Source organism: Cetorhinus maximus, chromosome 14, assembly GCF_964194155.1.
Source record: "Cetorhinus maximus chromosome 14, sCetMax3.hap1.1, whole genome shotgun sequence".
In the NCBI taxonomy this organism is placed as follows: domain Eukaryota; kingdom Metazoa; phylum Chordata; class Chondrichthyes; order Lamniformes; family Cetorhinidae; genus Cetorhinus; species Cetorhinus maximus.
This window is the reverse complement of record NC_135892.1, coordinates 108,847,442-108,863,535: the sequence shown is the minus strand read 5'-3', so window position 1 is coordinate 108,863,535 and position 16,094 is coordinate 108,847,442. Positions and strand designations below refer to the sequence as shown.

General features: G+C 43.5%; 1 protein-coding gene and 1 long non-coding RNA gene across 3 annotated transcripts in view; one reads left to right on the top strand and one right to left on the bottom strand.

Moving 5' to 3' along the window:
• ccdc28a (coiled-coil domain containing 28A) overlaps positions 1-9,257 on the bottom strand; it is a 30,535-nt gene extending 21,278 nt beyond the window's left edge. The window contains exons 1-2 of one of the 2 annotated variants that reach the window (XM_078557466.1): positions 8,880-9,257; positions 612-793 (exon numbers count right to left, since the gene is read on the bottom strand). In XM_078557466.1, coding sequence (XP_078413592.1) covers positions 612-763 — 152 coding nt within the window. In that variant the 5' untranslated portion in view covers positions 764-793; positions 8,880-9,257. The remainder of the gene's footprint in view (positions 1-611; positions 794-8,879) is intronic. The other variant, XM_078557465.1, reaches the window with a different exon arrangement.
• Positions 9,258-9,292: 35 nt separating this feature from the next.
• Positions 9,293-12,888, top strand: LOC144689944 (uncharacterized). Its single transcript, XR_013578737.1, has 2 exons — positions 9,293-9,527; positions 12,251-12,888. It is a non-coding gene; the product is annotated as an uncharacterized LOC144689944 (long non-coding RNA).
• The last annotated feature ends 3,206 nt before the right edge of the window (positions 12,889-16,094 follow it).

The window sequence follows — 16,094 nt, the reverse complement described above, 5'->3', positions numbered from 1 at the left end:
ACGGTATTGACAAAGTGGACGTGGAAAGGATGTTTCCTCTTGTGGGTCAGTCCAGAACAAGGGGCACTGTTTTAAAGTTAGGGGTTGCTCTCTTAGTACAGAAATGGAGAGAATTTTTCTCTCTCAGAGGGTTGCGCGACTTTGGAACTCTCTGCCTCAGAAGATAGGGAACGGGGCCACTGAATACGAACATACGAATTAGGAGCAGGAGTAGGCCACTCAAGCCTGCTCCGTCATTCAATAAGATCATGGCTGATCTGAAGGTAACCTCAACCCTACATTCCTGCCTACCCCCGAGGCAGAGGTAGATAGATTTTTGTTAGGCAGGGGAATCAAAGGTTACCGGGGATAGGTGGGAATGTAGAACTCAAAACACAAATAGATCAGCCATGATCTTTTGAATGGCGGAGCAGGCTCGAGGGGCCGAATAGCTTACTTCTGCACCTATGTCGTATGTTCATATGCCTCTGAGGTAGTTCAACAGCAGTTGTTACAGAAGAAGGCTCACAACTACCACCATCTTGAGGACAGCTAGGGATGGGTAATAAATGCCAGCCTCATCAGCAATGCCCACATCCCAAGAATGAATAATAAAAAATAATGTATTATACCTTTTCAGCTTTTGTTTTGGAGCAGCTGTCTGTGTGCCAGTGTTCAAGCCCACACTCTTACTCGGTACCGTGTTTTTTTTGTTGCTTACTGGAGGCATGTGCTGATGTGTAGCGGCCTTGGGGCTCCTGCGCTTCAGTTTCTTCTCCTCCATTCTGTCTGCTATTCAGGAGCCAAAGTCTGCCTGCAGGAAGACAATTTAAATAAATGTTACAACACCTAAAAAAAAAACCTAGATACCAACTTCATTTCCCCCGAACAATGGTTCAAATTAAGTTTGTGGAGAATGTGTAGTTAGCAAAAGTCATTGATCCACAGGGAAAAGAATAGAAAAAATAGGAACAATAATTAGGTTCTTGCAATTGGCAGTGGCAATTTTAACACAAGGACAAGGTTTAAAACAATTATTGGCAGTGCACAAATTAGTTGGCACATTTGTCTGCCAGTCATAGTGTAGTTGGTAGCATTCTGAGTCACCAGGTTGTTCAGTTCAAGTTCCACTCTAGGGCTTGAGCACAAAAATCTGAGCTGACAGTCCAGTGCAGTACAGAGGAAATGCTGCACTGTCCAAGATGCCATCTTTTGGATGAGATATTAAACCGAAGCCGTGCCTACCTCTCAGACAAGATCCCATGGCACTATTTTTGAAGAAGAGGTGGGGAGTTATCTCTGGTGTCCTGGCCAATATTTATCCCTCAAATCAACACCATTAAATAGGATTATCTGGTTATCAGGTTGCTGTTGTGGGATATTGCTTTCGGAAAATTGGCATTTACAATAATACAGCAATTTTGAAGTTCAGTGCTTCACTGGCTGTAAGGCATGTCCTGAAATCGTGAAAGATGCTATATAAATGCAAGTTCTTCTTTCTTTCTTTAATTACAACAGTGATTATATTGCAAAATCACTTTGTTGTATCTGAAGCATTTTGAGACTTATTGAGATCATGAAAAGTATTAAAAATGCAACTTTTAGCGAACGTATGAACTTATGAATTAGGAGCAGGAGTAGGCTAATCTGATTGTGACCTCAACACCACTTTCCTACCTACCACCAATACCCTTTGACTTCCTTGTTAGGCAAGGATCTATCTACTTCTGCCTTAAAAATATTCAACCACCCTGCCTCCACCACTCTCTGGGAAAGAGAGTTCCACAGACTCATGACACCCGGAGAAAATATTTCTCCTCAACTCTCTTAAATGGGAGACCCCTTGTTTTAAAACTGTGTCCCTAGTACTTATCTCTCCCACAAGGGGAAACATCCTCTCAGCATCCGCACTGCCAAGTCCCCTTAGGATCTTGTGTGTTTCAATAAGGTCATCTCTCATTCTTCTAAATTCCAATGGGTACAGACTCAACTGTCTTTCCTGACAAGATAACACCCCTCATCCCAGGAATCAGTCAAGTGAACCTTCTCTAAACTGCTTCTAATGTAATTTATGTTCTTTCTTAAATAAGGAGACAAAAACTACACAATACTCTAGAGGTGGTTTCACCAACGCCCTGTACAAATGTAGCAAAGTATCTCTACTTTTATATTCCATCCCCCTTGCAATAAACGATTACATTCTATTGGCCTTCCTAATCACTTGCTGTACCTGCATACTAACTTTGTGAGTTATGTACCAGTCCACCAGATCCCTCTGTAACTCTCTCCATTCAGATAATATACTGCTTTTTGATTCTTCCTGTCAAAGTGGACAAGTTCTCATTTTCCCACATTATGCTCCATCTGCCAAATTTTCGCCCAGTCACTTAACCTATCTATATCACAAATTACTTTCCAACTATCCTCGTGTCATCAGCGGAGTTAGCAACTATACATTCAGTTCCTTCATCCAAATCATTAATATTCATTGTAAATAGTTGAAGCCCCAGCATTGATCCCTGTGGCACTCCACTTGTTACATCTTGCCAACTTGAAAATGACCCATTTATGCCTACTCCCCGTTTCCTGTTAGCTAACCAATCCTCTGTCCTGGCTGATATATAAGATATTTTTTAAGGAAAGGGTAACGTATGTTAACTATGCTAATATGTCATTTTTCTTAAGAAAGTCCAAATATATGCACAGCTTGGAGTCAAGTATTTGCACACAATCCATGAGATTACATGGTTTCCTGATGACAGTCTATTCTTACCTTCTTTTCAGGAAACAAATAAATATGTGCAATATGTTCCTGACCTGGCAGGCATGACTTGACATGAACTCCAGTTGGAAACCGTAAGGAAAATTCACACTTGGATCACTCAGAATCATGTTCTGGCTGACGATTCAGCCGCAATTACAAGTATTCACTTGCTTTTGGTTCTCTTGCAAAGCTCCAGTAACAGAAACAAGAACCAAAATTCAAATGAACATAGAAAGTTAACACTGACTGTTTGAAAAAAAACCCACTGCATTGCTGCTGTTTCATTACTGACTTAATATACCACACATATATAATATATGCATATATATTGGAAATTCTCTCTAAAAACGTGGAACATGGTAGCACAAGGAATAGTTGAGGTCAATAGCATAGATACATTTAAGGAGAAGCAAGATAAGTACATGAGGGAGAAAGAATATATGTTAATAAGGTTAGGTGAAATAGAGTGGGAGGAGGCTTATGTGGAGCATACGCATCTGGATAGACTAGTTGGGCCAAAAGACCAATAATATTAACATCCTCTTTGAATGAAGTGAGCACGTTTTGGGTGTTGGCAGACAATCAAAGGTCAGTTGCATTAATCACATTGCCCCCGGTCTATTGCGACATAGGCCAATGTAAATTTTGAACGTCACTATTTTTAGCCCATTTTCCTGACTTGCTGCCTTCTCACACCCACCTACAAATATTTCTTTGACCTTGTGCCAATGTTGCTCTATGAGCTGTCAGTAGGTGAAGCTAGTCAGACTCAACTTTCACTCCATCACACAATCTGCAACGGTTTAGCCTGGCACACATTTCTAACCCCATAATCACTGTGGCTCTGCGTATTTAATGAGATCGGACAGACCAGAAAGAAACAAGTAGGCATCAATGTTTCTAAAGCAAATGACAATTCCCAAGACTGACATCACCAAAGTACATCTTCTCAATTTCCCAAGGCTTTACATGCTGTGGTGCAATGGGTTACTCCTCCACATACTATGCATACACTGTGATAGACACCAGAACCCAGATACTGTACTTCAGTCCTTAAACATGAGCAGGTTGTATACAAAGGAGTAAAGATTTGGAAGAGGAGGTGAAAGAGAGATAGATGCTCGTTTATAGCATACATAGAAACATACATAGAAACTAGGAGCAGGAGTAGGCCATTTGGCCCTTTGAGCCTGCTCTTCCGTTCATTATGATCATGGTTGATCATCCAACTCAATAGCCTGCACCCACTTTCTCCCCATATCCTTTGATCCCTTTTGCCCCTAGGGCTATATCTAACTCCTCCTTGAAAACATACAATGTTTTGGCCTCAACCACTTTCTGTGGTAGCGAATTCCACAGGCTCACCACTCTCTGGGTGAAGAAATTTCTCCTCATCTCAGTCCTAAATGGTCTACCCCGTATCCTCAGACTGTGACCCCTGGTTCTGGACTCCCCCACCATCGGGAACATCCTTTCTGCATCTACCCTGTCTAGTCCTGTTAGGATTTTATTGGTTTCTGCGAGATCTCCCCTCATTCTTCTGAACTCCAGCGAATATAATCCTAACCAATTCAATCTCTTCTCATATGTCAGTCCCGCCATCCCAGGAATCAGTCTGGTAAACCTTCGCTGCACTCCCTCTATAAGCAAGAGCATCCTTCCTCAGATAAGGAGACCAAAACTGCATACAACATTCCAGGTGTGGTCTCACCAAGGCCCTGTATAATTGTAGCAAGACATCCCTGCTCCTATACTCGAATCTTCTTGCTATGAAGGCCAACACACCATTTGCCTTCTTTACTGCCTGCTGCACCTGCATGCTTACCTTCAGCGACTAGTGTACGAGGACACTCAGGTCTCGTTGCACATTCCCCTCTCTCAATTTATAGCCATTCAGATAATAATCTGCCTTCCTGTTTTTGCTACCAAAATGGATAACCTCACATTTATCCACATTATACTGAATCTGCCATGCATTTGCCCACTCACTCAGCTTGTCCAAATCACACTGAAGCATCTCTGCATCCTCCTCACAGCTCACGCTCCCACCCAGCTTTGTGTCATCTGCAAATTTGGAGATATTACATTTAGTTCCCTCATCTAAATCATTAATATATATTGTGAATAGCTGGGGTCCCAGCACCAATCCCTGCGGTACCCCACTAGTCACTGCCTGAATTGAATGTGCACCTTATCACAATCAGGACATCACAAATTCGTAACCAATTAATTACTTTTGATGTGCAGTTACTGTTATCGTGCAGGAAAATACACCAGCCAATTTACATGTAACAAGTTAATTTATTCTGGTGGCCTTTGTTGAGGGAGGAAATTTTGGTCAGTATACGAAAAGAACTCCCTGGTCTTTGGAAAAAGTGCTACAGCATCTTTAATATCCACCTTAACCAAAGAGACAGTGAAGCTTTTGTTTAACACCCCTTCAAAAGGTAGCATCTCTGGTAATGAGGCACTCCCTCAATACTGCACTGTAATGTTAACACAATTCAGTTCTGGGGTAGACTGAACCCATTGTCTAAGAGGAGGCCTTTAAGCAGTTTTCTAAGCCATGAGACTATCTGGACATTTATTTCTCTAAAATATTCTTTTTCTTTGTCCCGCTCCTGATTAATGCTGAGATCTTATATCAGGGCACTAGCAGCCACTCTGTACAGTGGGGCCTGTCCATGCGTAAACCATAACAAGCAGATCGGTTGATCTTGTTGTCACTGGTCTGCAGGAGTCACTTGATAGCAATAAAAAGATGAGGTGACTTTTGCCCTCCAGCCCACTCAGGGTCACAGAGGGTAGACATATCATCGCCACTGCCAGCCAAGCCGAGATCAGATAACTCAGCAAAATCCTGATACCTTCCCATTATGCGGAAGTCAGTACCACATCGAGACGGAAGGGCAATAAGAAACAACTGTTTCAGTTCAGGTTCTTTAGCCTTGACCAAATATCTCAGATCAGTTCTTTTCAAACTGTGAGATAACAGGGTAGAAAAAGCGAACTCAAAATTCTTTTAGATAGGTTAGGATAAGAGCGCACATGTTCATGGTTGTGAAGGGAATATTCAAGACATATGTCAATTATTCGTTTACCAGGAAATGATCAACAGCTGGAAAGGGACCCCCAAAAAAGGTCACTGAGGCTAAGATACTGTCTTCATTCAAGAAATAGCTGGTTAAAGATCTGGTGGCTCTGTTTGTCCTGTATGCCAGTTGAATTGAAGTAAATAAAGTAGAAACAAATTCTAACCAAAAATTTAAAACCAATAGGAAAAACTTGTAGCTACTATCTCTTAGACTGCAAATATAGACTGCTTCACACCTGAAAATGGGCAATTGAAGAATTAATTTATACAATGGTGATTATTCCAATCTGGTATACTATGTAAAGCACTCCATCTGAGTAGAGTTAGAAAAATTGTTTGAATAAGGCACTTTTCACTGACAACATGAATCTACCTCATCAAAATTGGGGGGGGGGGGTTGTGGATTAGCCTTGTGGGTTCAAGAGCGGAGGGCATGCAGTACCAACTTGGCTCAGTCGGTAGCACTCATCAACTCTTCAGGTACTTGGTTGAAGCATCACTGTGAATTGGAACACAGAAACTAAACTACCAATTCAGTGCAGTACTGGGGAAGTGCTACACTGCCAGAGATGCTGTCTTTCAGCTAACAAAGGAAGCCATGTCCAAATGCTCCACATTTCCAAAAGTACCTAATCGGCTGGAAAACGCTTTGAGACGTCCTGAGGTGGTGAAAGGCTACAAATAAATACAAATTATTATTTTTTTTTTGCTGAGCACTTTGAATAGCACTCGAATACCATTTGAAGAGCACTTTGAAAAAGAGCAGGGTGTGCCAGCCAACATTCCCCCTCCAACCAAACAGCTTGCCATTCATTCGCTGCTTGTGAGAGTTTACTGTGTTGCTCCTCCAATAAGAAAAAGGCCATCTTGAAGACAGTAATCCAATGAGAAACAATGTGAAACAAAAACAGAAAATGCTGGAAAAACTCAGCAGGTCTAACAACATCTGTGGAGAGAGAAACAGAGTTGACGTTTCGAGTCTGTATGACCCTTCTTCAAAGCTAAAGAGAAGTCGAAATGTGATGAAATTTATACTGTTTAAGGGGGGTGGAGCAGGTGAAGCTGGATAGAAGGCCAGCGATAGATGGGGGCAAAGGAGAGATTGACAAAGATGTCATGAATAAAAGGACAAAGAGAGTGTTAATGTTGATGGTAAGGGCTAGAAAAGGTGCCTATAGTGGCATAAAGGCAAGAAATCAGAGTCTGATAATAGCCAAACAAGAGTAAGCACTTTGTGAAAGAACATCATGGAACAAGTAACTGATGGCCCTTGTGGGGGGGGGGGGGAAAGGATAGAAAATAGTATTTTAAAAGGGGGATAAAATAATGAATAAAAATTAAAATAAATAGAAATAAAAATAAGTGAATGAAAAATAAAAATGAATTTTGAAAAAAGGGATAAAAAAGGGGTGAAAATAGAGGGGAGAGTTCATGGTCTGAAGTTGTTGAACTCAATGTTAAATCCAGAATGCCTGATAGGAAGAGGAGGTGCTGTTCCTCCAGTTTGCATTGGGCTTCACTGGCACATTGCAACAGGCCAAGGACGGACATGTGGGCAGGAGAGCAGGGTGGTGTGTTGAAATGGCAAGCAACAGGAAGGTCTGGGTCATGCTTGCAGACAGACCTTTGTTGCATCTGTTCCAATGATGACACTTTCCAAAACGGTGTTTGACATATCTTCCTTCAGCGAAATTTCCCACCCACTGGTTGACAGGGCCCTCAACCGTGTCCGACCCATCTCCCGTGCCTCTACCCTCACACTTTCCTCTCCCTCCCAGAACCATGATAGGGTCCCCCTTGTCCTCACTTTTCACCCCATCAGCCTCTGCATTCAAAGGATCATCCTTTGCCATTTCTGCCAACTCCAGCACAATGTCACCACCAAACACATCTTCCCCTCACCCCCCCGTCAGCATTCCATAAGGACCTCTGGGACACCTTGGTCCACACCTCCATCACTCCCAATACCTCATCCCCTTTCCAAAGCACCTTCCCATGCAATCACAAAAGGTGCAACACCTGCCCCTTTGCCTCCTCACCATCCAAGGACCCAAACACACCTTTCAGGTGAAGCAGTGCTTCACTTGTACCTCCTTCAATTTGGTCTACTTCGTTCACTGCTCCCAATGTGGTCTCCTCTACATTGGGGAGACCAAACACAGACTGGGTGACTACTTTGCGGAACACCTTTGATCTGTCCACAAGCATGACCCAGGCCTTCCTGTTGCTTGCCATTTCAACATACCATCCTGCTTTCTCGCCCACATGTCCATCCTTGGCCTGCTGTAATGTTCCAGTGGAGCCCAACGCAAACTGGAGGAACAGCACCTCATCTTCCAATTCGGCACTTTACAGCCTTCCAGACTTAACATTGAGTTCAGCAACTTCAGACCATGAACTCTCCCCTCTATTTTCATCCCTTTTCTCAAAATTCAATTTTATTTTTTAATCCATTTTCCCCCCCATTTTTATTCATTGTTTGATCTCCTTTTTTATCCACCCACTATATCCCATTTTCTATCCTTTTTTCCTCACCCCCACAAGGGCCATCTGTTCAACTTGTTCCACGTTGTTCTCTCACAGAACGCTTACCCTCGTTCTGCCACGATCACATTCTGCTTTCACGCCTTTATGCCACTATCAGCACCTTTTTGATAACCCTTACCACCGCCATTAACACTCCCTTTTGTCTTTTTGTCCATGACATCTTTATCCATCTCACCTTTCTTTTGCCCCCACCTATCGCTGACCCATAGCTTCACCTGCTCCACCCCCCTTAAACAGTATAAATTTCATCACATTTCTACTTCTCTTGAGCTCTGAAGAAAGGTTGTAGGGACTCGAAACATGAACTCTGTTTCTCTCTCTCTCTCTCTTCACAGACGCTGCCAAACCTGCTGAGTTTTTCCCCAGCATTTTCTCTTTTTGTTTCAGATTTCCAGCATCTGCAGTATTTTGCTTTTATCCTGGAGAAGAAGCAATGGGAGGTGGTTTGAGGGATGTGCTTATAAGTACGATAATAAACACAGGTTCTTTCCTTACCAGGATTTCCCCCACCTTCTGGTCGCTATGCTGCAGAGGATGGCGTTGGGGCTGAGGACATGACGGCTCTGCGAGGCCTTGGGTCACTTGCCTAAGCGGTCACAAGAGGGATGGTCATTGTGGGGGGTGGGGGGAAAGAGGCGACTGGGTCGAGTCGGGCCTAGGCCGAGAGGCTTCTCGCAGTATCAGAGCGTGAAAGAGCCCGCCTCCACCGCAGCATCTTCCTGATCCAGCCTGTCTTCAATCTCTCAGACCCGGAGGACCTTCCCGGAGCCTCACGTCAAACCCTGAATTACAGGCCTTAGTTATCAGAGCAGGGCCCTGGTTGCCATGGCGCCGCCCGCTTCGCAGTCCTCCCCCGCCTCCCATCCCCGTTCCGTTGGGCCCTTTGCCCCGGAAGGGTTTGCCGCAGGCCGAGAGGCATGCTGGGGGTTGTAGTTTCCGCCTGCGTGGCGCCGAGGCAAATCCTGAGGAGAGGAACTACATTCCCCGGAGAACACTGCGGCGGCCATGGACCAACGGAGGGACAGGTACAGGTGAGAGAGGGAGAGAGCGAAGGAGAGACAGCCAACCTGACCAAAGAGACTGCTACAACTTGCACTTAGAAAACAGGCCCAGAGCTTTCACATTCTTCAAAGCAAATATAAGGTAATTCATTACAGCAACTAGGAGGAGCATCAATGACTACATATGGTAATTCACTGCAGCAACAATATGGGGAACTCCCTACAATAACCAGATATGGAGCAATTCACTACAACAGCTAAATAAAGAGGTTAATAAAGAGACTTGCAATTAAGAGTCATACAAGTCTACAGCACAGAAAAAGGCCCTTCGGCATATCGAGTCTGTGCCGGTGGAACAAGTACTTAACTATTCTAATCCCATTTTCCAGCACTAGGCCCGGAGCCTTGTATGCCACGGTATCGCAAGTGCACACCCAAGTACTTCTTAAAAGCAAAAAACTGCGGATGCTGGAAAGCCAAAACAAAAGTAAAAATACCTGGGAAAACTCAGCAGGTCTGGCAGCATCTGCGGAGGGGAACACAGTTAACGTTTCGAGTCCGCATGACTCTTCAACAGAACAGTTCTGTTGAAGAGTCATGCGGACTCGAAACGTTAACTGTGTTCCCCCCCGCAGATGCTGCCAGACCTGCTGAGTTTTTCCAGGTATTTTTATTTTTGTCCTGAATACTTCTTAAATGTTATGAGGGTTTCTGCCTCTACCACTCTTTCAGGTAGTGAGTTCCAGATTCCCACCACCCTCTGGGTGCAAAAATTCATCCTCACATCCCTTCTAAACCTCCTTCCCCTTACCTTAAATCTATGCCCCCTGGTTATTGATCCCTCCACCAAGGGGAAAAGTTCCTTCCTGTCTACCCTATCTATGCTCCTCATAATTTTATACACCTCAATCATGTCCCCCCACAATCTCCTCTGCTCCAGGAAAAATAACCCCAGTCTATCCAATCTCTCCTCATAACTAAAACTCTCCAGCGCAGGTAACACCCTGGTAAATCGCCTCTGACCTCTGGCACGCAATACTCTAGCTGTGGCCTAACCAGCGTTTTATACAGTTCCAGCATAGCCTCCCTGCTCTTGTATTCTATGCCTCGGCTAATAAAGGCAAGTATTCCATATGCCTTCTTAACCACCTTATCTACCTGTCCTGCTACCTTAAGGGACCGGTGGACATGCACACCAAGGTCCCTCTGATCCTTGATACTTCCCAGGGTCATTCATCATGTATTCCCGTGCCCTGTTTGTCCTGCCCAAGTGCATCACCTCACACTTATCCAGATTAAATTTCATTTGCCACTGATCAGCCTATCGGATCTGTATCCTCCTGTAATCTAAGGCTGTCCTCCTCGCTATTTACCACCCCACCAATTTTCATGTCATCTGCGAACTTACTGATCAATCCTCTTACATTCAAGTCTAAATCGTTTATATATACCACAAACAGCAAGGGACCCGCCTGGGATACATTTCATCCGGGCCTGGAGATTTATCTACTTTTAAGTCTGCCAGATCACTTAGAACCTCCTCCCTTTCTATGCTAATTTCTTTAATTATATCACAGTCCTTTTGCCTGATTTCCATACCCATGTTGTCCCTCTCACTTGTGAACATTGACACAAAATATTCATTTCGAACCCTACCTTCCGGCTCCACACACAAATTATCACTATGGTCCTTAATGGGCCCTACTCTTTCCATAGTTATCCTCTTACTCTTAATGTATTTGTAAAATAACTTTGGATTTTCCTTTATTTTACCTGCCAATGTTTTTTCATGACCCCTTTTTGCTTTCCTAATTTCCTTTTTAAGTTTCCCTCTACACATTCCATATTCCTCTAGGGCTTCCACTGTTTTGAGCCCTTGGTATCTGCCATAAGCCTCCCTTTTTCTCTTTATCCAATCCTGTACATCCCTCGACATCCAGGGTTCCCTGGATTTGTTGGTCCCACCCTTTATCTTTACTGGAATATGTTGGCCCTGTACTCTCCCTATTTCCTTCTTGAATGAGTCCTACTGCTCTGACGCAGATTTACCTAAAACCAGCTGCTCCCAGTCCACTCTGGCCAAATCATGTCTGGTCTTATTAAAATCAGCCTTCCCCCAATTTAGAACTCTGATTTCTGGCCCATCCATGTCCTTTTCCATAACAACCTTGAATCTAATGGAGCTATGATCACTATCTGCAAAATGCTCCCCCACTGATACCTCTACCACTTGCTCGGCTTCATTCCCTAAACTTAAGTCCAGGACCACCCCCTCTCTTGTAGGACTTTCTACGTACTGGCTTAAAAAGCTCTCCTGGATGCATTTTAAGAATTCCGCTGCCTCTAAACCTATCACACTATGACTAACCCAGTTAATGTCGGGAAAGTTGAAATCCCCCACTATTACTACCATATTATTTTTACACTTTTCTGAAATTTGCCTACATATCTGTTCTTCTATTTCTCTCTGACTGTTTGGGGACCTATAGTACACTCCCAGCAATGTAATTGCTCCCTTTTTGTTTTTAAGTTCTACCCATATGGCTTCATTTGAGGAGCCTTCTAAGATGTCATCCCTCCTTACTGCTGTAATTGATTCCTTGATCAATATTGCAATACCCCCTCCTCTTTTACCTCCTTCCCTGTCTCGCCTGAAGACCCTATATCCTGGAATATTGAGCTGCCAACCCTGCCCCTCTCTCAACCATGTCTCTGTGACAGCAATGACATTGTACCTTCATGTGTTAATTTGTGCCCTCAACTCATCTGCCTTAGTCGTCAGACTCCTTGCATTAAAATAAATACCGTCCAACCTTGCCAAACTGCCTTGTGCCTTAACTGGCCTATAATTTCTGTGCCTTCCAGACTCGCTTGCTCTCTCTTCCAACATTTTCATCGCTCGTTTCAACACCATAGGACATCCCAAAATACTATACAGCCCACGAAGTCCTCTCTGTGTCTGAAACTGAAGATGATTGATGAGAAGAAACCAGCTCCCAAGAAGGGAGCTAAAAATGTCTTAAAGAAACTGGCAGGCAAAGGGTGGCAAGAAGTGGCGAAGGTCAAGGAAGGAGAGTTACTCCATCTACATCTACAAAGTGATGAAGCAGGTTCACCCTGACACCGGCATCTCCTCCAAGGCCATGAGCATCATGAACTCGTTTGCGAACGATATTTTCGAGCGCATCGTGGGTGAGGCTTCCCGCCTGGCCCATTACAACAAGCGCAGCACCATCAGCTCCCGGGAGATCCAGACCGCCGTGTGCCTGCTACTGCCCGGGGAACTAGCCAAGCACGACGTGTCAGAAGGGACAAAAGGCGGTGACCAAGTACACCAGTTCCAAGTAAAACTCTGCAAATGACTGAAAAAAAAACATTCAAAGTGTAGCTACTGTTGTAGGCAACCAATTTATGCACAGCATGATCCTCCCAACAGCAGCGTGGTACGGACCAGATAATCTGTTTTTGTGATATTGCATGAAGGATAAATGTTGGTGAGAGTGCCATGCCCCACACATGTTGATTCATTAAATTATAGGTTAACTCACCATAGCAACTCGAAATAGGGTAATGTCCTTCGGGAACTAGATGTAGGATACTTCAGTACAGTAGCCGAATATACAGTAACTTACTACAGTAAGTAAATATAAGAACTCACTCTACAGTTAAATATTGGGCAATGCAGAACCATAAATGTAGGTAAGCTACTACAATGAACCAATGTGATTAGCCTCTGACTACAAATATATGGATGTAAAAAGTGTGCAATTTGGCCTTGTCAGCACTGGATATGGGCAGGAGGAAAAAAAATCAATTGAGGCTCCCACTCGTAACCACAGACTGGTGACACCTCCCTGCTTGTGCAAACGATGGGCAAGGGAAGTACTGGGATTGGTTGTGATGCAGTAGTTAAATAGCTTGCTGACACTCATTGTCAAAATTCATACGTAAACAATGACCATGTAATGAGGCAGTGCATTGTGATTCAGGAGAAGAGGGCAAGGGGAAAATTGGTCAGTGAGGGAAAACACTGCACTGCATGGTATTACAAGCAAAATATAAAGAGACAAACATTTCCTGATTACTTATGTGCGTGCGCGTACCTGCTGACACTAGGCTGAAAAGTGGATGTGCAATCAGAATGGTACCGACAATATGCAAACAGCTAAAGGTAAAGTGGAAAGGGATCTGTTCGTAGATTCAGCGGTTAACATGTCAAATATTTGTGCTTTAGCAACAGACAACGTGAAGAGAATGTTTAATTATGTTACTATCATTGAGTGGAAGTTAGATGCCAAACTAAAGATGGAATCAGTGACCTGATCAGATTGCACCCCGTGTACTGTGCTTTGTTTTGGGAAATAAGAAGACATGGGGCAAATCTTAAGCCTTGGGGATGGTACAAAGGAGAGATGTGGATGTCTGCTATTGAAGGGTTGAGTTATGAGGAAAGATGGGAAAAACTGGGGTTCTTTATCCTTGAGTAGAAGTAGGCAAAAGTAAGGTCATCTACTAAGAAAAATAGAACAGGGTACTTTCTAAATGGTGAAAAGTTAGGAACAGAGAAGGTCCAAAGAGACTTGTTTGGAGGTGAGGGGCAAGGGAGTTCTAGGTACATAGATCATTAAAATCTCATGAACAGGCAAAGAAAATGATCAAAAGGCCTTTATATCTGAAGAGCACGAATACGAGGGGGAAGAACTCATGCCTTCGCTCTACAAAGCCCTGATTAGACCACGCCTGGAGTACTGTAAGCATTTTTGGGCACTTCACCTTCAAGTATATCAACCTCGGAGGGAGTGCAGCGTAGGTTTTTCAGAATGATACCTGTTAAATAAGGGTTAAATTACGAGGAGAGATTACACAAACTAGTGTTGTATTCCCTGGAATTTCGAAGGAAAGGAGTGATTTGATCGAAGTTTTCAAGATTTTATGGGGATCAGATAGGATAGATAGAGAGGAACTATTTCTGCTGGTTGGGGAGTCTAGGACTAGGGAGCATAGTCAAAAAATCAGAGCCAGACATTTTAGGAGCAAAATTAGGAAACATTTCCACACTCAAAGGGCAGTAGAAGTTTGGAACCCTCTATCGCAAATGGCAATTGATGCCAGATCAATTGTAAATTTTATTTCTGAGATTGATAGGTTTCTGTTAACCAAAGATATTAAGGGATATGGGGCAAATACAGGTGTATGGAGTTAGTCACAGATCAGCCATGATCTCACTGATCATGGGAAAGACTTGAGCTAAATGACCTACTCTTATTCCTATGTCCTTAACTGGGAAATTCTTTCGAGTTATCAACAGTCACAGATTGCAACTCTTTCGAGTACAATCACAGTTCTTGGTTTCCGGGAGTGGGACATGAACCCACAACCTTCTGATTCAAAGGCGAGGGTGCTATGGACTGAGCCACAGCTGACACTTCCTTAACTGGGAAGGAGACCATACAGAAGGATAAATTAAATCATATGGTGTTTGAGGTTATTCCAGAACTCTACCTCCTGGTAAGCCAAGACACACAAACAAGAGAGTAGAGGATAATTTACAATCATGTAAAGAAAGATCAATATTTGGAATAGAATTTTAGGAAGGCATTGGAGGCAAATAAATCATCATTCTGAATTAATTTGAGCCACAGGTGGTGTGATTGGGAATGTAAATTTATTTCTGTAAATCTATATTTACCTTGTGATTTGCTGAGATTTCCTCTATCCCTGTGGTGAGACAGCCAGCCTCTGTCCAGCACTTAATTTGTGTCCATATTAATTTTCAATATTAACATTTATTTTTGTTGTTCTGGCTGGAAGCGTGAGTGTACTTCTCCAGGTATTTTGCTAAAACGTCAGCTGGTGGTGATGTGCTACGGTTCACTCAGTGTTGCTGAGGCAACATGCACTTATACATGCATGTTGTGAGCTGGAGCTATGGATAGTGATAGTAGAGGCTCCAAGTTTCTTTCCATCATGTGTCTGACCAGGAATCTCTCCAGTTCTTACCACCTGCCATTGGCATGTATTGGAAGGATTTACAAGTTGATACTGAACCTGTTTGGCATCGTTATAAACACACCTTCCTTGGCCATCAAGTCCTGGGGTGGGACTCAAACCCAGCGATTCTGGCTCAGAGGCAGGGACACCACAAGACCTCCTCTAAAGTCAGCTACAGGCATCCGATTTCATCATTTTTGACAATGATATTTTGATATATTGATATCTTGATATTTTTCCTATTCCTTCCACCTTGTCTTTTCTGCCACTCTCTCATGATGTCAGCCCTCTGTGACAGACTGAGTAATGCAATAGATAAGCTAGTGCCTTGCAGTGCTCCAGGCCAAAACTGATGGTTGATCAGCAAGCCTGGCTTACTGGTTGGACCTGCAGAGATAGACTTGCAACTGGGGGGGACAAGCATTCTCCCTGCTCAGCCCCAGATAACCTACACAAGCCAAAATTTGCAGGGTGCACAGATAGGATGTATTGGTAAATGGTGCAGTTTTGAAAGAAAGAAAGAAAGCATTTATATAGTGCCTTTTGTGACCAAGGGGAAGCCAATGAAGCACTTTTGGAGTGTAGTCACTGTTGTAATATAGGGAAACGTGGTAGCCAATGTGCACTCAGTAAGGTCCCAGAAACTGCAATGTTATGACCAAATGCTTGAGTGCTGTTGGTTGAGGAATAAAGATTGACCAAGACACTGGGGAGAACT